The sequence below is a fragment of the Nanorana parkeri genome, unplaced genomic scaffold, assembly GCF_000935625.1.
Source record: "Nanorana parkeri isolate BGI_ZX_2015 unplaced genomic scaffold, ASM93562v1 scaffold1326, whole genome shotgun sequence".
NCBI classification, from domain to species: Eukaryota; Metazoa; Chordata; class Amphibia; order Anura; family Dicroglossidae; genus Nanorana; species Nanorana parkeri.
The window spans coordinates 227,279-249,101 of record NW_017307594.1 but is presented as its reverse complement, the minus strand read 5'-3'; the positions used below and the strand labels follow the sequence as shown (position 1 = coordinate 249,101).

Below are 21,823 nucleotides of genomic sequence, written 5' to 3'. Positions count from 1 at the left end.
TGGACAATTTCATGCTCCCAACTTTGTGGGAGGAGTTTGGGGATGGCCCCTTCCTGTTCCAACATGACTGCCCACCAGTGCACAAAGCAAGGTCCATAAAGACATGGATGGGGGAGTTTGTGGCGGAGGAAGTTGACTGGCCTGCACAGAGTCCTGACCTCAACTTGATGGAAGACCTTTGGGATGAATTAGAGTGGACACTGCGAGCCCAGCCTTCTCCTCCAACATCAGTACCTGACCTCACAAATGGTCCAACATTCCCATAGACACACTCCTAAACCTTGTGCTCAGCCTTCCCAGAAGAGTTGAAGCTGACAAAGGGCGGAGCCAACCCAATGCTGAACCCTACGGACTAAGACTGGGATGCCACTAAAGTTCATGTGCGTGTAAAGGCCGGGGTCCCAATACTTTTGGCAATATAGTGTATATATTTATTTATAGTATATTTAACGTTTTTCTGGGAGTTGGTCTTACTTTTTTTGTAGTGATCACACCACTAGAGTCTTCAGGACAGTGTAAGGATCCTGCAAACGGACCCAAAGAAAGTACCAATGTCCTCAGGCGGCAGTGACATGGACATTCAAAGAAGACCCAGCACATCACATGACCGTGGATGTAGATAATCATTAAGGGCATTTAGTTTAGGCGGAGGGGGGGTCTTCCTTGGCCAGGCCAGACTTAAGCTTTACATAGTAACGTAGTTAGTGAGGTTCAAAAAAGTCCATTTGTTTTTACAAAATTTGTCAAAATTCATTTTTCTTTAACATTTATTTATTTTTGTAATGTATTTAGATTTTTACACATTTTATACAATTCTTTGTAACTTTTACATGATGAAAGTGTTCCTTCATTTTGATTTTTTTTTTAAATGACTCTTTCCTCTTAATTTTGCCATTTTTTTTACATTGGACAGGGGCTGAACAGGCTATAAAAACACTTCATAACAACGAGGTGTCGGGTCAGTAATTTACCATGTCAATAGTCTTTACATCTTCACCGTGAAAAAAACATGGTTAGCCATCCAAAATGAATCCTGACGGAAAACAGAAAGATAATTGTGTTCAAACCAATGTGCTTATACCGGCACTTTGTAGATGATGTTAAAGGTGAACTCTAGACAAACCTCTAAATACCCGATTTAAAATACAAATATGTAAATTGTTCAACCTGACAAAAGGATATGTCATTCCGTTCAGCCAGTCTTCCAAACCACACACCCCTGCTGAACAGCACAGATAGGTAACCTCACTTATCTCCATTACAGTTACACAATACAGCTTGGTCACTGACCCCCAGCCTGCTGACTGGATATTGAAGGAGCATTCCCAGTAAATGTGGTCATTCCTCAGCCCACACCTCCTGTCAGCACGCTCCCACTGTTAAGCTAACTACTCCATATAAAGCACTAGAACCTGACTGGCTTACTGTGCTGGTCTTCTCACAGTCAGAATACTGCTCTGGCAGGGGCGTAACTAAAAATCACAGGGCCCCATAGCAAAATGTTGTATGGGGCCCTGTGATTTCTAGTTACATCCCTTGTAGAGCCCACATAGCTCACCTGAGGGCGACCCTGCAGAGCCCACCATAGACTCTATATGGTGGGCTCTGCAGGGTCACCCTCAGGTTGGCTGGTCACACTCCTTACCTGTCCGCCTCTTCTTCCTCCGTCTTCCCTCCTCCGTTGCCGGGCCCGCTCCATCCTCCGTCGCCGGGCCCGCCTCCTCCTCCGTCACCGGCCCCGCCTCCTTCTCTGATGCTGACCTCCTGGGCCCCGCCTCCTCCCCCCCGCCACGTCCAGCCTCCTCCACCGCCGCTGCTGACTCTCATTGACTCAGCAGCGGCTATGGAGAAGAACGCAGCGCTGCACAGATCACGGTGATCTGAACAGCGGCGCGTTCAAACCCATAGCGACGCAGGCGGCCCGCACGGCATCTGGGGGGTGTCCTGGCCGGGCCCCCCTGTGCCCCATAGCGGCCGCCTGGGTCGCTATGGCTATTGTTACGCCACTGTGCTCTGGGCAAGATTACAAAGGTTAAATATTAAGACAGACTCAGTTACTAATTCTAGCTATATTTAATAATAAATGAAGGAATGACACTGTAACAATAGGGAAGATTCATTACCTGGCAGCAAACGATTTGGTATTTTTATTGGCAGCATAGAAAATAAATATTTATTTCCTATGCTACTCAGCTCCATCTAGTGGCCATAATGTTGTATTACATCACAATACATTCGGCCTGAAAGAAAATATGTTAGGAACGTTCGTTTTTGTCATTCACACAGATCTTTGCGGGGAGAATGGCCCTACATATTGTTTAAAATTGAGCCCTTTGAGTTCCTTACAAAGATACCAGAGTCCTTCCTATATAGGTCACAGGCTATTCTCACCTCAGATCTAGTTTAGCAGCAGGCGGGCGCTTGAGATTCTGAAATTCCTTTCTCATGCTCTTTATATTATCAGTGTTCAGGTGCAGCGTGGTCAGAAATAAGTTAGTTTTGATGACAGATTTCAGATCGTCGTAGCAGTGCGAGGTCAGGCCACATTGCTCCAGCCTACAAAAGAGAGGAAGAGGACCAGTGGTAGTATATAGTCATTGTCATAGGAAACTTAGAATACAGCCAGTGTATGCAGTATATACTGTAGTTTGATATCTCAGATTGGATGCAGGGATGTAATATATCATTTGGGCATCGCAATAAGAACACAGACTGCAATTAAAATCTGACTTAGGACAGGTTCACACCAAAAACAGTGCGTTCCAGAGCAGTCAGCCTCTGGAATGCACTGCATCGCAGTGCGCTGCGCACTGCATCGCAGAGGGATGCGATCCAGTGCGTTCTGACACCGAATAGGGCCAGAACCCATTGGGGCTGGTGTGAACTAGCCCTTAGAGGTTCACACCATAAACAGTGCGTTCCAGAGTGGTTGGTCTCTGTAACGCTTTTCGGCCGGTATCCTGCCTTCAGGGGCGGAAGGAGGCGTGGCTGCAGTGCCATTTACTTCACCTCCCACCCCTGAACGCAGGACACCGGCTGAAAAGCGTTACAGAGACCAACCACTCTGGAACGCACTGTTTATGGCGTGAACCTCTTAGGGGCTAGTTCACACCAGCCCCAGTGCGCTCTGGCACTATTCGGTGTCAGAACGCACTGGATCGCATCCCTGCCAGCTCACTGCATTCTTGGGTGGGAGGGGGCATGGTGGTGTATTGAAGTCAATGGCACAACAGCCACGTCCCCCAGTGCGTTGCGTTTTGGTCCGGTGCGGTCAGAAAAAAATAGTGCAGCATTTTTGGTGACCGCACCGGACGGAAACGCAGGCACTGGTGTGCCACGCGTTCCTGTACGAGCAATCGCACTGCAGGCAGGGGGCTTGGCTGCGGTGCCATTGATTTCAATGCACTGCCACGCCCCATCCTGCCCTGTAACGCAGTGAGCCGGCCGGTATGCGATCCAGTGTGTTCCGGCACCGAATCGGGCCGTGACGCACTGGGGCTCGTGTGAACTAGCCCTAAGCCTTCTCCATTCTCTCCAAGACAAAGTAAAATATATTGGCCAGAGTGGTGCTTTAAACTTTTAACTGCTGGAGAGCACAGGTGACTGACCAATAAGTGTTAGCAGGGTGGGGTGGCTTGGAGCATGTTGTGTTTGAGGGTGAGGAATGGTGACTGGCTGGTTTGCATGCTTAATCCTAAAGTTGCCCCACCGTCTCCCATGTACGTGGCCGAATTTATAATTATTCTCATATTATTGCCAAAAATGGAGGTAAAATTCAGAGGAACGTAAGAGCCCATCTGTGACAGTGCTGCACAGGGGAGCTTGTATATACATTGTACATTTGATACAAATGCTTTAAAAATAAACAAATTATTTCCATCAGATTTACCAAATTTACTAGATGTGGCTTTGTTTCCATCTTCTTACATTTGATACGCCTATAACTATATGACATCTACTGTATATCTTTGCTATGGGATTGTTTAGTAGAATTCTTACTTGAGATCTTGGATGCTGTAGACCAGGGGTGCTCATTAGGTAGATCGCGATCGGCTCACTGACCTGTGTCTTGTCCTCGAGCGGTGCTCGTGCGGCTGAATGTGTCAGATGCCGCAGATGGGAAGGAGAGAGGAGAGGAGACTTGGGAAGCTGCTGCAGTGGAGGTAAGAAAAGACAGATAGGAGAGAGACAGCAGAGAAAGTAAGAGAAGAGACAGCAGAGAGAGAGAGAGAGAAGAGACAGCAGATAGAAACAGGGAAGAGAGAGAGGAGAGAGCGCAAGGAGAAAGAGAAGAGAGGGCCGGTTCACGCCACAAAGTCTGCGTTCCAAAGTGTTCAGCCTCTAGAACGCATTGGAACACAAGCCGGGCGGCTCCCTGCATTCAGGGGCGGGAGGGGGCGTGGCGGTGCATTGAAGTCAATGGCACTGAAGCCACGCCCTCAGTGTGATCGCCCGCACCTCGAACGCAGGCACATTAATGCCTGAGTTCTGGTCCAGTGCTATCTGCAAAAATGCAGCATTTTTGCAGATCGCACTGGACCGTAACGCAGGCACTAATGTGCCTGTGTAAAGAATGTAAACTTAGACACCCCCCAAAATAATATTCTAATAACATGTTAAGGTTCTCTTAGTGAGGACACATTGACCCTCTAAGCTAAACTCCTGTTTTGACAGAGAGGACACAGTAACACTCCAAGCTAAAATCCTGTTTGTAGAGAGAGGACACATTTACCAGAGCACCTGCTACACTGTAAGTGGAAAGGGAAACTTAGTTACTTGTTTCTGAGGGAACTTCCTGTCAGTTACACACTTGTTCCCTCAGTGATGAGTGTCCTCCATTCTATTGCAGGTAAGGGAGATGATTCTTATAAGCATAACTGGGAATATAATAGATTAAACTGGTCTAGCTAATGTTCCAGTGACAAGTGAAAGTAAATGCAGTGTGATTATAGGACAGGTGGCATCTTCCTTAGTGCAGCTCTGGGGGAGGATGTTCCCAGCAGACAGAGCACATGTTGATTCTGCATTTGGATGTTTATCACAATAATTCTGTACTGTACCTGCACAGTTGTTATGTTTTATATACTGTATTATACTGTATTATTGTTTAGTCAGTTACACACTTGTTCCCTCAGTGATGAGTGTCCTCCATTCTATTGGAGTTCATATTAAAGCACCCTAATTTCACCCAACCCCGATCGCACTGTGGAGTTTATTCGTCAGAAGTGCAACACCTGCATTCCGGGTGCAGGCGATTGCACTGGGGGCGTGGCTTGACTTCAATGCACTGCCACGCCCCCTCCCGCCCCTGAATGTAGGTGTTTTTTCATTGGTAGATCTCATTGAGCTGGTCAAAGTAGATCTCCAGATGAAAAATTGTGGGCGCCCCTGCTGTAAACATTTTTTGATGTGTTTTACTATAAGTCATACAATCACTATATAAATATTCCCTAGCCCAAAAGTCTTATTCTTGCACAGTTTTATCCCGGAGTTCTGCAGCTCAATATGCAGTTCGCAGTAGATGTTCTCACCTTAGTTCACGCAGCGTGCAGCCAGGAGATCTCAATACTTCACACAGCAGTTTGATTCCAGAGTCCATCAAGTTATTGTATGACAGGCACAGCTTGATCAGAGAGTGGTTTGCAGCAATAGCGGAGCGAATCTCGTAGCAGCACGAGTAGGTCAGATTACATTTATTTAACCTAGAAATAGTAAAAATTAGAGTTTATTAGTTACCCGCTTTTATACTGTATAGCACCCATATAGGCTACAGAGGTAGCACCAAATCATCAACATCTTGTCCTAGTGCAATCTTGTGATGTTCACTCACTGCAGTCATACGAGTGCTAACAGAAAAAACGAGAAGGAGAAAAGAAGACAGAGAAAAGGAGTAAAATAAAAGAAAAAAAGAAGGAATAAAGGAGAAGGAGAAAAGAAGGAGTAAAGGAGACGGAGAAGAGGAGAAAAGAAGGAAGAAAGAAGGTGTAAAGGAGAAGGAGAAAAGGAGTAAAGGAGGAGAAAAAGAGGAGAAAAGGAGGAGAAAAGATGAAGAAAAATAAACGGGGAAAGGAAGGGGTAAAAGAGAAGGAATAAGAGAAAAGAAGGAAAAAATTAGTAAAGGAGAAGGAGAAAAGAAGAAGAAAATGAGAAGTAAAGGAGAAGGGGAAAAGAAGAAGTAGAAAAAGAAAGTAGAAAAGAAGGAAAAAGGAAGGAGTAAAGGAGAAAGAGAAAAGGAGAAGCAGAAAATGAGGAGAAAAGGAGAAGAAGGAATAAAGGAGGAGAAAAGGAGGAGGAGTAAAGGAGAAGGGGAAAATAAGAGGGAGTAAAGGAGAAAAGAAGAAGGATTAAATGAGAAGGAGAAAAGGAGGAGTCAAGGAGAAAAGGAGGAGGGGTAAAGGAGAACGAGAAAAGAAGGAGTAAAGGAAAAAAGAGAAAAGAAGAAGGAGTAAAGTAGGAGAAAATGAGGAGAAAAGAAGGAGTAAAGGAGAAGGAGAAAAGAAGAAGGCATAAGAGAGAAGGAGAAAAGGAGGAGAAGGCGTAAAGGAGGAGACAAGAAGAAGCAGTAAAGGAGGAGAAAATCTCCAATGAGATTTAAAAAGGACAGTCACATGGCTAACAATAAAGATTCTTAGCACTGAGATAAAGCTTTGTGAATTGAGGGTATAACGTTCTCTTTGAGCCCATCATGTTAAAAATATTGTTTATTCACATAAATAGTTAATGGTATATTGCATATGAATTATGTGTGTTTTCACGTACAGCCAGGAGGGAAAGCTCTGGGCTTCTTTTCACGTTTTCTATATTGTCCTTTACCCCTCTACTGCATGAAGCCTGTTGTCTACAGAGCACAATAGCTCAGGGTAACATTAACAGTGAATAAGTCAAACCAGTTACTCCTCCCTCTCCCTTCCTTCAGAGAGCTCTGTACAAGGTTTCAATTACAGACGGCATATCTAAAATAATCAGACCACCACAATGTCTCTTAGGAAACTCATATTGCTCTGGCAATTCTGTATTGCTCTGGCAATTCTGTGTCATGGGTGTACCTCGGACTATCCTGTAGCACCTCCCTGACCCCAAGAGGCCAGATCCCCGAAGCGTAGGGGGTGCTGACATTTAATTTGCGGCGTGGATCCTTAGCCGAGTTGTGGGATGCGATTAGTAAATTGAGCCTCAGTCACTTTAAGGACTTTTTCTATGTTCTATCAGCGTGCAGCAAAACTGGGAGAGAGAGAGAGTATGGGGCTTCAGACATCCATATCAAAAATAGACTCCAGATTCACCAATCCCTTCAAGCTTCCACAGTGCAGATGCAGAAATATTTATTAGAACAGAGGTTGACACTGTGCAGCAGAACAACAGCTGAACGGGGATGTGCATGAGATTTTCCCTGGGAGAGACACCAGACTTTTTCCTGGGGTCCATGCCATCTCCTGGCCCTCCTGGCACATACAGCAGTCATAGGGCTCCTCTGGTTTTCCTCCCAGATAGTTCCAGACCCCTCCAGGGTCCACATGTGGCCTCCTCCAGGCTTGAGGTCTAGTCAGCTTCTGCAACGTTGTACAACCCAGCCCCAGGCTAACCCTGGGGAGCAGACTGCCCTTGAGCACATGGCAATCCCTGAATATGTATGCACTTCCCCAGCAAGCACCACTGGCCATGCAAGAGATTGTCCTGGTGATTGGCTTATGAGGCATAGACACTCCTGATGGTCCCCTATTGGCTGCCCCACTCTGTGGCAGGGTCATACCCCATTTACAGGTGCCATCAATAGCCGAACACCTAGACTTACCGAATGATGCCAGGATTCAGATCAGCTAGACTGATTACAGTGCTAGCAGTGGCGTAACAATAGCCATAGCAGGCAATGAAGATGCTATGGGGATGGAAGGGGGCCCCATTAAAGATTGCTGAAGTTGCTGTTCTCACTGCCCCTGTACTCCATTTTACAATTCCAATCAAGAAGAGCCGACATCAGTTGTACAAGAGGAAACAGCTCTCCTGTTACCTGACTTGAATATCATTGACAGTAGGGAGGTCACCCATGGGCCCCATCAAAATTCTGCTATGGGGCTCTATGATCTGCAGGTACGCCCCTGAGTGCTAGCAACACTAGATTTTAGTAGCCACTCCACTGAGGCTGGTAGGGGCTACATTACTTACAGCTGATTAATTACTAAAAAACCTATTACCTCCCCATGTTAGATTATAAGCTCTTACGGACAGGACCTTCCTAACCATCTTGTTTTGAACTGCATTGTAATTGTAATGTCTTCCTTGTATTGCTGTGCACCCTGTTGGTGCTATATAGATCCTGTATAATAATAATAATGTTTGGAAAATCTAATTACATACTTTCAATTAGAGAGAGACTGACTGAAAGCAAGCAGTATCTGCAATGTTGTTTAGATATTCTATAATGTTTTGTGACACCATTGTTAAGGCGAGCAGTCACACGTTACCTATAGATATGCAATTGTCATTTTAGCCAGAACAAGCCACCCTGATTGTGTGAAGACTTGGTGAAGAGCAATCAACTTACCAGTACCAGTACAACGTAAGAGGAAACTCATGGAAACACAATGATAGTTTATATGAAGTCAACAAATAGAACTCTGGTGGAATCTGAAGCCAGCATCTTAGCTTGGCAACTTTGCCACCATGTTAATGTAAACATCACCTGAGCTCCTGCAGAGTACAATCAGCATGTTTGAGTCCTTCACAGAGACGCCTTATTCCAATGTCCTGTAGATTATTATTTGCAAGGTCCAGGGTGGTCAGATACCGGTTTGTAATAATAACAGAGCTCAGGCCACCGCAGGAGAACGAGCTTAGACCACATTTATTCAGCCTGCAGATAGACAAAGGCCATCAGTTGTAATGTCACTCTAACATCGTGCTAGCATATGAATAACAAAAGGTATTCCGCCAATAGATTCTTGAAAAGGATTTGTGGAGTTGATCAAAATGTGTTGAAATTATTTTGCACAATAATAATTAATTTTCTTATTCAAGAAACACATAAAGGAAAGAGAGGGGGGAAACGTTTCTCAGAAACCAATAAGAAAAGGTTTTTAGAAAGGTTTAAAATGACCAAAAGTCCTTAGGGGTCATTATTGCGTGAATTGCATGCGTTTTTGTTCACAGTAGGAGCCAAAATACATTATTTTTCAATCCTTAACTTCATGCTTCACCATGCTGTAATGTTATGCAGTGTGTTACACTGTACTTACATGTAGAATGTTCCATTTCCACCCAGCACACACTAGCACTACCCATTATGTTAAGCCTATTGGAAATGTAGCCCCCCATCACCTTCTGTGATATGGCTACTAGACATTTAGTGATAGCCAGGGCTGTAGTCAGCCTGGCTGGATTTATAGTGGCAATTATCTGGTTAATTCCAGTTGTCTAGCATTGCCTGTACCCCCCTGGGCGGAGTGTGACTCTGTCATGTTGTGGGACAGCCAATGAGAGGCACTGTAGTGAATGTACAGTACAGCAGCCAATCACTGAGATACTCTCTCAGCCAGTGGTGCATGCTGGGATAGGGTACATATACTGGTGGGATTTGCCATGTGCTCAGACTAGCCGGGACTAGCCATGGAATAGGGCTGGGTGCTGTTCAGTCTGCCCCCAGGATAGGCCTGAGGCCTGGGGGTGGGCATGGGCTGGTGTGAGGGAAAAGGTTTCCCTGAGGCCTCCAACATGGAGGAGGCCTGTGATGCCGATAGAGGAAGAGAACCGGGACCAATGCAGGCTCTTGATGTACCCTGGAACTAAGTGGACTTCAGGAGCATGGTCGTTGTCTTTACTGCTTGAGGATCTGTATCCATCCTGTCTGTCTGTTATATCAGTGGCTGTCTGCTGTCTACCAGGTGGATCTACACTGATATTCCTACAAGGTCTGGTGAGTCTGGAGCTCTTATTGGTTACCCCTGGACACCTAGAACCCCTATACCCTCTCTTCCCAGTGAAGATGTGCAATAAATCGTTTACTTAGCATTCTACTACTGTAGTGGACATCAGTTTATGGGCACCAGAAGAAGGGCAGTTAGTGCTAATGGGTGGGCAGCTGAAGATCATACCCTAGACAGACTAGAGATGAACCGGGCAACCAGCGGCTCCTACGGGGGTGAGCTCTACAGAAACAAAAGATCTTGGCTTGGTATTGTATTAGGCTTGAGCTGAGCAATACAACCCCAAGGCAGTGGTGTGAATGGGTCTTCTATGGTACGCAATCCTTCTCAAACAAGTAGCAGGACTGATAAAGTGCAGGTGCAGTCCACCAGTGACCTAGGCTTAAATGAGAACTATGGGGTTAAGGCTTTTCCCCATAGTTCTCCTTAGGCCCTTGCAGTCTCACTTCCTAACAGAAATATTTACGCTGTTAGAGGGGTTTTAAAGTGAATCCGTTGCTTTGTCCTGCAAGGTATAGATGTCTATTACCTCCTGCCCCAATATGTCTTGTTCTTGCTCTGTATAGTCAAATACTGCCTGTGTGGGGTTAAGGGGGATTTAGTTCATGGAGGCTTTCATTGTATGAAATCTTGGACTTATCACACAGGGTTGTCGTGTCAAAAATAATATATAATTTATACTGTGATACAAATTCCACCTTAGCTCCAGTTAAGTTACACCTTGATGAGTGAACCAACTAGTTTTATTCCAGAGCTTTATAGAATATGTATGTTATTTCGCAGGTAACCTCAAGCAGAGGATTTGCAGTCTATTGTAATCGTATTGCATATTGGTTAACGGTGTAATTCTTACCTCAGATTCTGCAAGCTGCAGCGAACATGTCCAAGTATTTTGCTTAGACATTTTATTCCAGAGTCCTGCAGATCATTACTTGACAGATCCAGGGTGATCAGAGATGGGTTTCTAAGAACTGAGCAGAGAAAGCCACAGGAGGATGAGGTGAGACCACATTTCTCCAACCTGCAAAGAATACAGAGTAGATGTAAACCCTAACTGAATGGCATTTTCAGGGCTTTTCACAAAAGGTTGAAGAGTTTGGAGAAGGCAGGAGAAGTGAACAATATAGGACAACATAGCTGAACTAGAAAGTGAGCTGAATTAGTGAATGTTTCCATATCAGCTATTTTGTCCTAGAATGTTCTCCTGCCTTATCCAAACTCTTCACCCTTTTGTGAACTTCACATTTCTTCACCATTGTTGCATTTCAGTACTGTTGATCTCCTACATCGTCTTTGCAGCCACTTCATCTCTAATTGCAGCCCAGTGATGGCTGTATAGCATTTCTCAGGTTTCCTTATGGAACAATTTTTGCATAAAATGTGTTAAAATGGCCATTTGTATTCTCCATTGGAAGCTCATGTTATAGAGTGACAACACAAAAGCACAACTGGAAGTATGGAGCAGCAAAATGTCACCAGCACAGTAAATGTGACAATAAACGTCTTTTAGTGACGCATATTGTCACAATGATAGTGATGTTTCTGAGCCATGCAGGGTCTTCTTCATCAAGCTTAGTCAAAATGAGGATGAAACAGAGGAAGAACTTGTATATCATTTTGTATTGTACTGTACCATGTGTATAATATATGATTCTTTATTGAAGGCTGCTTTAAAGGAGAACTATGAGGTGAGTGCTTTTCACTCACCTCATAGTTCTAGCCGACCTGTGACAATGAGACTGTCACATGTCGGCTCAGTAGATCGGGAGGTGAGCGAACACATACCGGCATTCGCTCAGCTCTTGATCCTGTCACGGCTCTCTGCCGTGACAGGGGAGGGGCTGGCTTCCCCCCTCCCCGCTCTGATCCTCCAGCGCTGACTGGCGGAACGGACGGGGGAGGGGGCGGGTACAGCTGGCTCTGCCTCTAGATAGGCAGAGCCAGCTGTCAGTGACGCAGCTGGGCGGATCCCGGCACAATTGTCGGGATCCGCTTCAGCTGCGGCGTCTCAGTATACCGCGAGCAGCAGCTCAGTCTACAACTATACCGAGCTACAGCTTGCGGTATACTGAGCCTAGGGTGACGGGAGGACGCTAGTTTGTGTCCTCCCGTTACCCTAAGGAGAACTATGGGGAAAAGCCTTAACCCCATAGTTCTCCTTTAACAAAAAGCTCCCCTAATGAAGCTATGATGCGAAATGCATCGGAAGAGAAGAAACTACCAGCCCTTGGACCCTCCATTGAATAATGACCAGATGGTTGTATAAATATATGTAACTAAGATGTGTAGAGTTGAGTAAGGGCTGTAGTTTTCTGAGGGAAATAAACAAGGGGAAAATGTAAGACGTATATGAATTTTAGGTATTCTATGTACAAACAAATGATGGATTTTTTTATGTTTTAATGTTGTACAATAAATTATATTTTTAACAGTAACACAAAGTTGCATACGTCTCATGTATACCCCATTTTTTTATATATATTGGTGTTGTAAGTATTAGGAAGGGAAGAGGCCAAAAGAAAAAATTGTGTGCATGATCCAAAAGGAGGGTTAACTAGTTGGAACTAATTGATCTAGAAAAGGTCTGTAGTTCAGGTGTCTCTAAATTGACTTGAACGTGAGCAGTGGCATCCCCCCAAACTGCTTGCATTTCCTCTAAGTAACAGAATCGTTTTCACCTCAGCTCTTGTATATTGCAGCTCCGATGCTTGAGTTCCGGGTGCAGTAGGTTTATTCCAGAGTCCTGTAGGTTATTCTCTGACAGGTCAAGTTTGATCAGAGATCGGTTTTTGGCTATAACAGAGCAGAGGTCTTCACAGCTCAATGACGTCAGACCACAATTCCTCAACCTAAACGGATGAAGACACTCATGGATGGACAGATGAACCCAAAGAACAATGGTCCACAGCAATATAAATAGGTAGACAGCTGTTTTATGTACATTATGCTCTTCTGAGCTTTTTAAAAGGATTGAAATGGATCAAAGGCATGCTGACCTTTCTTTGTAACTTTGCACTGAGACACAAATCACCAAATACCCCAAACTTTAGATATTTAAAAAGCTAGACTGGACATAAAGTGGTACAAAAGTTCCAGTCAAAATAAAGACATGTTTATCACATTCAGCCAATGGGCGGGAGGTGGAACTTTGAACCTCAGCCATTCCATAATAGGGTTGAACACAAGCAACATGAAGTGAGAATGTATTCTCTGCCTCTAGATAGGCAGAGCCAGCTGTCAGTGACGCAGCTGGGCGGATCCCGGCACAATTGTCGGGATCCGCTTCAGCTGCGGCGTCTCAGTATACCGCGAGCAGCAGCTCAGTCTACAACTATACCGAGCTACAGCTTGCGGTATACTGAGCCTAGGGTGACGGGAGGACGCTAGTTTGTGTCCTCCCGTTACCCTAAGGAGAACTATGGGGAAAAGCCTTAACCCCATAGTTCTCCTTTAACAAAAAGCTCCCCTAATGAAGCTATGATGCGAAATGCATCGGAAGAGAAGAAACTACCAGCCCTTGGACCCTCCATTGAATAATGACCAGATGGTTGTATAAATATATGTAACTAAGATGTGTAGAGTTGAGTAAGGGCTGTAGTTTTCTGAGGGAAATAAACAAGGGGAAAATGTAAGACGTATATGAATTTTAGGTATTCTATGTACAAACAAATGATGGATTTTTTTATGTTTTAATGTTGTACAATAAATTATATTTTTAACAGTAACACAAAGTTGCATACGTCTCATGTATACCCCATTTTTTTATATATATTGGTGTTGTAAGTATTAGGAAGGGAAGAGGCCAAAAGAAAAAATTGTGTGCATGATCCAAAAGGAGGGTTAACTAGTTGGAACTAATTGATCTAGAAAAGGTCTGTAGTTCAGGTGTCTCTAAATTGACTTGAACGTGAGCAGTGGCATCCCCCCAAACTGCTTGCATTTCCTCTAAGTAACAGAATCGTTTTCACCTCAGCTCTTGTATATTGCAGCTCCGATGCTTGAGTTCCGGGTGCAGTAGGTTTATTCCAGAGTCCTGTAGGTTATTCTCTGACAGGTCAAGTTTGATCAGAGATCGGTTTTTGGCTATAACAGAGCAGAGGTCTTCACAGCTCAATGACGTCAGACCACAATTCCTCAACCTAAACGGATGAAGACACTCATGGATGGACAGATGAACCCAAAGAACAATGGTCCACAGCAATATAAATAGGTAGACAGCTGTTTTATGTACATTATGCTCTTCTGAGCTTTTTAAAAGGATTGAAATGGATCAAAGGCATGCTGACCTTTCTTTGTAACTTTGCACTGAGACACAAATCACCAAATACCCCAAACTTTAGATATTTAAAAAGCTAGACTGGACATAAAGTGGTACAAAAGTTCCAGTCAAAATAAAGACATGTTTATCACATTCAGCCAATGGGCGGGAGGTGGAACTTTGAACCTCAGCCATTCCATAATAGGGTTGAACACAAGCAACATGAAGTGAGAATGTATGTATACAGTATGTTACATTGTTGTATTGTTGCTGTAGGTTATTTTAAGGTCCCCATATCATGTTTATTGTCATACATTTTAATCCCCATCTAAAGCCTGATGTTTATAGCAAAGAAGCTATGCCTAGTTCCACTGCCTTATCTGCCCTGGTTAACCAAAATCCCCATCTCCAAAATGTCTCCTCTATATTATGAAATATTTTAACATCCAGGGAAAGTAGGTGCTCTTCATATTGGCTGTAGGAGGTCTACAGGCTACAGAGATCTCACCCATAGAGTCCTTCAGAGCTCTATGATACCTCCACTTAATTTAACTCTCTCATCTACCAAAAGCTGAAATATCGAATTTGGGTGGTCTGACCCTTGAAACGAGCCATGATAAATAGAGTTGAACATCATTGCTGCAATTGTTTGTGAGTAAAGGATTTTAATAACCCTCAGTGGATTGCTCCTCTTTTTTTGTGTGTGTGTGAATGGGTAACTCTGACAGTTTGAAGAACATGTAATTGGGAAACAATATAGAGAAGCAAAATGGGTCAAGAACCGTGCACCCCGAGATGTGTGCGAGTGTTACTAAAGAGAATTGCCCTGACATTGTTGCTGCACCAAGTATTCTAAGTACTCTACACGAGACCCTTTTTAAATCATTATCCCATGTTCCCCGTTACACTTACACAAGTTCTTGTATTCCACGATGGGATGTAAAGAGATTAGAGATGCTGCATCTGTCTTTATGTTTTTGTTCATTGTCAAGAAAGCTGCAATGATCAAACCTGAAAAGATAGGTATGTGAAAAGGTCTATAAATAATTATGATTGACCAGGATAATAAACCTTACACTTTATAGCTGGCTATCATAAGCACAGTCATAGCAGTCTGGATATCATAAGCTCCAATGGTCCAGAAAGCCTATGGTAACAACTGTTTGCAGAAGTCTCAGCACTCGCTTTAAAGTAAACCAAGAAATAGCAGGAGATAAGTGGAGTGATTTTGCTGAAACTTATATCTCAAGCTTAAATTAAATAAAAATCACATGGCTTTGTTTTTATCCAATGCATTTTGCCCAAATGGCAAGAATTTACTAAAATTTCCTGATTTTGACAAAAGGTTTGGCAAAGCAAAAACACCCAATTTATCCCTAAAGACATGACTAAAATCTCCCATTTCAGTGAATACTATAGCATTCCTTCTTACTTTGTACGTCTCCTAATGGCCTTGAAATGCCCCCTCAAAGGCTGTCGTTCCTCAGTTGGTTTTATGATGGCCAACAGTGTCACTCTCAACCTTCTGGATTTCTTTGGAGTATCCACTAAGGGGAGCATGACACTATCAATAAAATCAAAAGAGTGATGTATAATGATATGTGTGTGTGTGTGTGTGCGGGGGGGGAGAATGCTTGACTCTGAAGTTATGAAGGCTAGGCACTGCCTACTCAAATATCAGTTGTAGGTGGATTGAGCCTTTAAATGTATTTTACCAGACAAAAACAAAAGAAAGGTTGTTAATAGGGGAGACATTGGAGCTCGTGTCCCATTTCTTTGGTTTCTGAGATACTAAACTCTCCATGACCTTCCTATAGATTTCAAAGTGACGTGAGAAGCACTTACCAAAGCTTTGAGCACTTTTGAAGAGGTACAGCTAGAATTGATTGCGCCTTTGGCCTTATCACACATCCAGTCATTTTAATTGAGTGCTCGATTAAGCTATTTTTCAAACAGTGCGCTAATGTTCTGTAATCCATATCGCTGAGCCTGTATTCATAGTCACGTGACTTAATGTCTATGTGGGAGAAGCGAGACATAGTCCTTTCAATCAAGTTAGCATCATCTGTTTCATACAAGAGTCTGAATATTCTGCAAGAATGAGAAAAACCAAGGTTTTTCAGCCACGTTTCTAGAACGGAAATCTCATTGAAAGATAACGGACAACCTAGACATCTTCTTGTCTGGTGAATGTCACCAACGAGACCAAACAGGAACTGAACAGTTAATTCCAGGTGTAACTTTCCCACCGATGTCTTCAGCAATTGGCTGAGGGTCCAAATCTCTGAACAGGCGGCATGTTCGTTGGCAGCGTAGGTAATGTGTCTTTCGGATTCGTCAACCAGCACGTAGTACAGAGCGGCAAAGAACTCCTGGATGCTCAGATGGATGAAGCTGTAGCAGGTTCGAATGTCGATATCCTGGAGAAAGATGTTCTGGATCAAGAACGCAGACTCTTCGTCTAATAAAGAAAGCCCGTGTCTTTGAACGTCTTCTTCTTCGAACAAGATCTTCTGATTCCAAACTCCTTCATTAGCCAAAGCACACAACTTTTTGATACAGGTAATTACCTGGTTGGATCCTGTAGTAAGCAAACTTTTCAGGTAGAGCAGGTATATAGATGTAGTTGTATTGCAATTATTCACCACATGAACTCCCCTTTCAATTTTCTGTTTTATTACAGTACATACGATCCAGCATGTTATCGGGACAGCGCACATGGTGAAGATAGTATCGTTGTCCATAATAACACTGAGAGCCAGGTTTGCGTGACCTTTGTCTTTAAAGAAATTGTAGCAGTATTCTTGGCGGTCATTTCCTGTGAATCCCAGAATTTCCACATAGCGAGGGTGTTTAACAAGTTGCTGAAGATTCATCAGCAAGAAGGGTCTTGTGGTGATGATCAGTGAACACCCCCCGAGCATTCTTTTTCTAAGGAAACTGTTTAGCAGTATTTGTTTAGGGACTTCTTGAAAAGGGTTTTCACAGACCTCGGCTCTCATCTCTACGGAACATTTGTACTCATCAAAGCCATCAATCACAAAGAGGAGCTTTTCAGGCTCTTTGAAGATCGAGTTAAGTAGGCCTTGCTCATAATTTAAATGGCACACTTGGCAAAGAAGCTTGGCTAGGCTTATGTTTTTGGTGATGGCGTTGAGTTTTCTACAATTCAGATAAAACACAAAACTGAACATTTCTTGCCACAGATTTCCAGAGGCCCAGTCAAGCATGATCTTTTGAGAGGTCATGGTCTTACCAATACCAGCTGGACCTTGCAGAACGACAGTTCTGGGGACAACTTTATGCTCATCAGGAGAAAACAGGAGGTCGATATCAGTTGGCAAATACTCATGGGAAGATCTGTTGTCCATTATTTGTAGGTGCCTTCTGCCACAAGACCTTATTTCATGTTCTCTCTCCACCTCATTACGATGTTTCTTTATAATCAACAGTCTGGTGTATCTACTCTGCAAACTAACCACCTCCCCTATGCGAGCATTCCTTTCCTCGAAAGTTGAATATTTACTCTTCAGGTGATCAATATAATGCTCTCTGTATTCTGCATAAGATAAATGGTAAAATGTCACCAAAAAAGCAAAGTCTATGTAAAGTCATTCATTGCAGTTGACAATAGAGGTATCAATGTACCGTATTTGCCAGCGTATAAGACGGGTTTTTGAACTTAAAAACATCCCCCGGAAATCGGGGGTCGTCTTATACGCCGGGTATGGCTGTACATAGTACAAATCTTCCGGGTTCCGTCAGTATACTGTGCTGAGCCAATCACGGCAGGCTTTGTATTCATGAATAGAAGGCCTGTATTAATAAATACAAAGCCTGCCGTGATTGGCTCAGCGCAGTATACTGATGGAACCCGGAAGACGGAGGACACAGCGGGGATCGCGGACAAGGTAAGAGACTGTAATCCCGAGTGTGGCTTGGGGTTACCGCTTATGGTACTGAAAATGAACCCCGAGCCACACTCGGGAATAACGCCATGGAGGTTAGTGTGTGTATTCAAACATTATTTTGGGCTATACTCGTCTTATACGACGAGTATAGCCCAAAACCTATATTTTAACATAAAAAGTAGGGGGTCGTCTTATACGGCGGCAAATACGGTAGCAGATTTTCATGATTTTTAACTAACAAGACAATGCTACTTTTATTTATTAAAGTGGATCTTTTAGAAGACTTTACAAGTCTACATGAATATATTCATGACATGCCACACAACAGGAACTACAGACGACTACATTTGAAAAAGATTTGGCTGTACACCTGTGGACAAAGATGAGAAGAATATCATACCTTCTAGACATTTCTCTGGTGATATTTGAAGAAGCTGCAAGTCTGAAAAAGTAAAAAACACATTATGGTAAAATTTTGGTCAGAAAGACTTCGAAAATAATGTATAAATTGTTATAATTCTCCCTTCCAATTGCTAAAAGCCTTCAACTGGAAACGCATTAAAAAAGGCTCTGCTGTACTTTACCATGACCTGAGGGTAGAGCCTTTCGGCTCCCTTTGCTCCATCTCACCATGCCTTTCATTGTTTTTGGATTTCGTTCCTCCACAAGCTTTACCTTGGTTTCCAAATCTTGCTAAGTGGGAGCTAACAAGCTGCGTTTTATATAAATGTATATAAGTTGGATAAATGGCTCCGTGATTGGGCTTCAGCTGTCATATACAAAAGGTGCTTCTGCACACACATTTGGCTACTAAGCCCCAGAGATTGAATGTTTAAGTAATGATGGTTCCTAAGAACACTCCTTTGGGCAGCTGGACAGAGCATGCAGAACTGGTCAACATCTAATGCATGGAGAAACCTTTAGTCTAATGGATATTCTATAACCTTACCTGTTTGAATGCTTTTCACTAGTCTCTCTGCAATGCCCCTGAATCCAATGGCTTTGAGAACTTGAAGCATCACATCTAGAGCTGTCATAGCTCCATAAACATTTACAAGAATGTCCTTAACAGCAATACGGTCTTCGTGTTCCAGGCGTCCACGTGGTATAGAACTTCCACCTTGGTAAGAGAAATCTGATAACTTGTTCTTAAATCGTTTAAATTCTCCACTTGTGAGATGCTCGAGTGCGTCATAAATGACATCCCCAGGAGTTCTACCTTCCGGAGCCTCAGCATCTGAGGAACATCAAAAAAAGATAGATAAGAAGTAGATGTTGGTCAGTGTAATATATATATAAACATCCACAAAAATGAGACGTTGTTCACTAAGAAGAGGAACATTTTAAAGAACAAAACTCTTCAAGAGCAATCATTCAAAACCAGGAACCAGCTTATGTTTAACTGTTCCTGTCAATATCTGTTCATTTCAGGATAACAAATGAATGCTTCTTGAATTATAATACTGAGTGTCCTTTTATGCGTTTTATTTTATTTGTTTTTAATAATTACTGAGACTGGGCTAACCCAGCCCTTCTTACGCTGGCACCCTGGGGTACTTTCTGGCTTCCTTAGGGGTACTTCAAAAAAATGTCATACAGTGTCATGCCTTACCATAGTGCAGGTGGCCCAGCTGCCAGCACTTTGGAAATTAATGGTGCTAATGCAGGGACGGTGGGATCCATTCAGAAAAAGGATGGAAGTTCACCTCCAGACCTGCTTTGGCTCCTGCTCTCTGCCATGCTGATGCAGCAGAGAATCCTAATGTTTTTTTTTCTATCTTGGATAAGAGTCTGGTATGGATTTAATTTCTTTTACATTTTAGACATCCTCGAGTGAACTTTTGAGTGATGGTCTGGATGGTGAATCCCAGAATAGAGCCTGATATGAGTAAGTTGGTGGAATGTGTCTGGGGATAGAGCTGAGAAGGTATTGGCTATCAGTACAGATTCAATGGTATTCCTAGGAGGACTTAACCTGTGGTCATGTGATGTAGTGAGTGGCTTTGCTTTTGTAGCGCTCACCCCCGAAGGAGCTCCTACCTGTTTGCTCCAGCCACCGGCCCTGTTTGATCAGCAACAGCACACCGACACTCATGGACAGAATGGACTCCAGTCTTAGGGTCTTTTTTTTGTAGATTTATTTGCAAAGATTAACAGGAGAGAGGATTTGGGGTCTGTAGGATGCCCTTGGGGTTTTCTTCAGAGGACTGCTTCCTCCCCTAGCAACAACTAGGGCAAGGTTTCTTCACCAATACTGCGAACAACCAGGATGGTCCAGTAACTTATATGGAGAAGGATAACTATCTCTGGACTCAGGTAAGGACCTCTGGCTTCTTCTAGAACAGACACCTGGAATAGGGTGAGGGATCTCTCTTGTGGGTCCCAGACGGACGCTCTCACCAGCTCCTCTGCGGTACCCCTCGACAAGAAGACTCTACCTCCGGCCCAGCTTCCATCAGGTCTTTCCTCAGAAGTATCTGGAATCTCTGTGCCCTCAGCATCTGCCACTTGCCAAGGAGCACTCCTGATTAGTAGTAGTATCTTCTCAGAACAAGACACCCAACACCTGCCACGTGTATGGGGCCCAAGCAAATTTCCTATGGTGTCCTAGGCCTCCAGGCCCCCAGCATCTGCCATGTGCTGAGGCCAAGGCCATTTGTCTGTAACACAGAGACCTCCTAGGGCGAGGCTCGTAGGGAGAAGAGAACTCTGCATAGCGTCCCCAGACCTTTTATTACCTGCCCTCAACCATACATCTGAGTCATCCTGCTCAGGGATTGGTCAGGGTCAGGTGCATAGTCATAATCTGAGGATGAATCCTCCCTCACTGTATGCTAAGGCTCCCTTTTCCTCAGCAACAGGAGGAGCAATAAATCCAGTAGACTCAGGGACACCTATAGAGTGCAGAGCTCTGAATAATCAGTATCTAGACTGGTTATAGTCCAGGTATTTCTAAATTGGATAGCAAAATTCCAGAGGGCGCTACACTTTTGTAAAGGGTTGCGCATTGTCATTGAAGATGCACTGCGGTGTTATGGTGTAATGTGGCCTTCACATTATAGTACTACCATTACTGATACTTCTCTTTGAGAAACTATATTAAAAATATATCAGCATTTAAAAGAAAAAGTTTTCTTATAAGAAAATTCTCACCTCCAGTAGTTAAGGCTGCCATGATTAGCTGGGTAGGTCACAACTTCACATTCACTGAAAGAGATATACCAGTATTTAAAGAACACATTTGCTTAGAGTCATCTTTCCCAAAAAAACTGAACATCCATTAGAAAAGATTTTTAAAAAACAAAGTATTTAAAGGCTCAGTTCACCCACAGTTGATATGTCAATGTTTATTGGTAGGTGCTGGAGAGTGAAAGTGGACCTGAACTCAAAAAAATGAGTTAGCGGGAACATCTAGAAATGTCAATTTCGCATAAGCTGTACCCTCTAAAATACTTTTTTGTCTTGAATTCCTCCTTAAAAACACTCCCTGAACTTCCTGAGCCTACAGCCTTTTTTGGTTATATATCTGCAGTGTGAGATCGAAGGTACAGCTGCCTCTGTGCTGCATATATCTCCATGCATCTGCCTCACCCATTCTGTGGATATGTGCTTCGTGCCTCTCGTGCTACTTCTTGAACATTCCCCACCAGTTATAGGATCTCCAGTTTATTAGGGGGGCAGCTATGACATGAGAAAGCAAATCTCTGCTCCTCAGCCCTTACTAAGATAGCCGC

The 21,823-nt window shown here is 43.6% G+C and overlaps 1 protein-coding gene across 1 annotated transcript; it reads right to left on the bottom strand.

Moving 5' to 3' along the window:
* Nucleotides 1-505: 505 nt before the first annotated feature.
* Nucleotides 506-21,264, bottom strand: LOC108797721 (NACHT, LRR and PYD domains-containing protein 3-like). Its single transcript, XM_018569373.1, has 12 exons — nt 21,243-21,264; nt 19,039-19,326; nt 18,490-18,531; nt 16,133-17,737; nt 15,091-15,189; nt 13,889-14,003; nt 12,599-12,769; nt 10,774-10,941; nt 8,681-8,851; nt 5,532-5,702; nt 2,392-2,556; nt 506-524 (listed from the first exon to the last, which is right to left on the bottom strand). Exons 1-12 carry the CDS (start codon nt 21,262-21,264, stop codon nt 506-508), a joined length of 3,036 nt encoding a protein of 1,011 aa, XP_018424875.1.
* Between the last annotated feature and the right edge of the window lie 559 nt (nt 21,265-21,823).

Excerpts from the sequence above, each read along its gene's own strand:
- LOC108797721 (XM_018569373.1), bottom strand. The coding sequence starts at position 21,264 with ATGGCAGCCTTAACTACTGGAG. Across the intron at positions 12,770-13,888 it reads TGCAATATACAAGAGCTGAG|GTTGAGGAATTGTGGTCTGA; the intron begins GTGAAAACGATT and ends TCATCCGTTTAG. Across the intron at positions 8,852-10,773 it reads TGCAGCTTGCAGAATCTGAG|GCTGAATAAATGTGGTCTAA; the intron begins GTAAGAATTACA and ends GTCTATCTGCAG.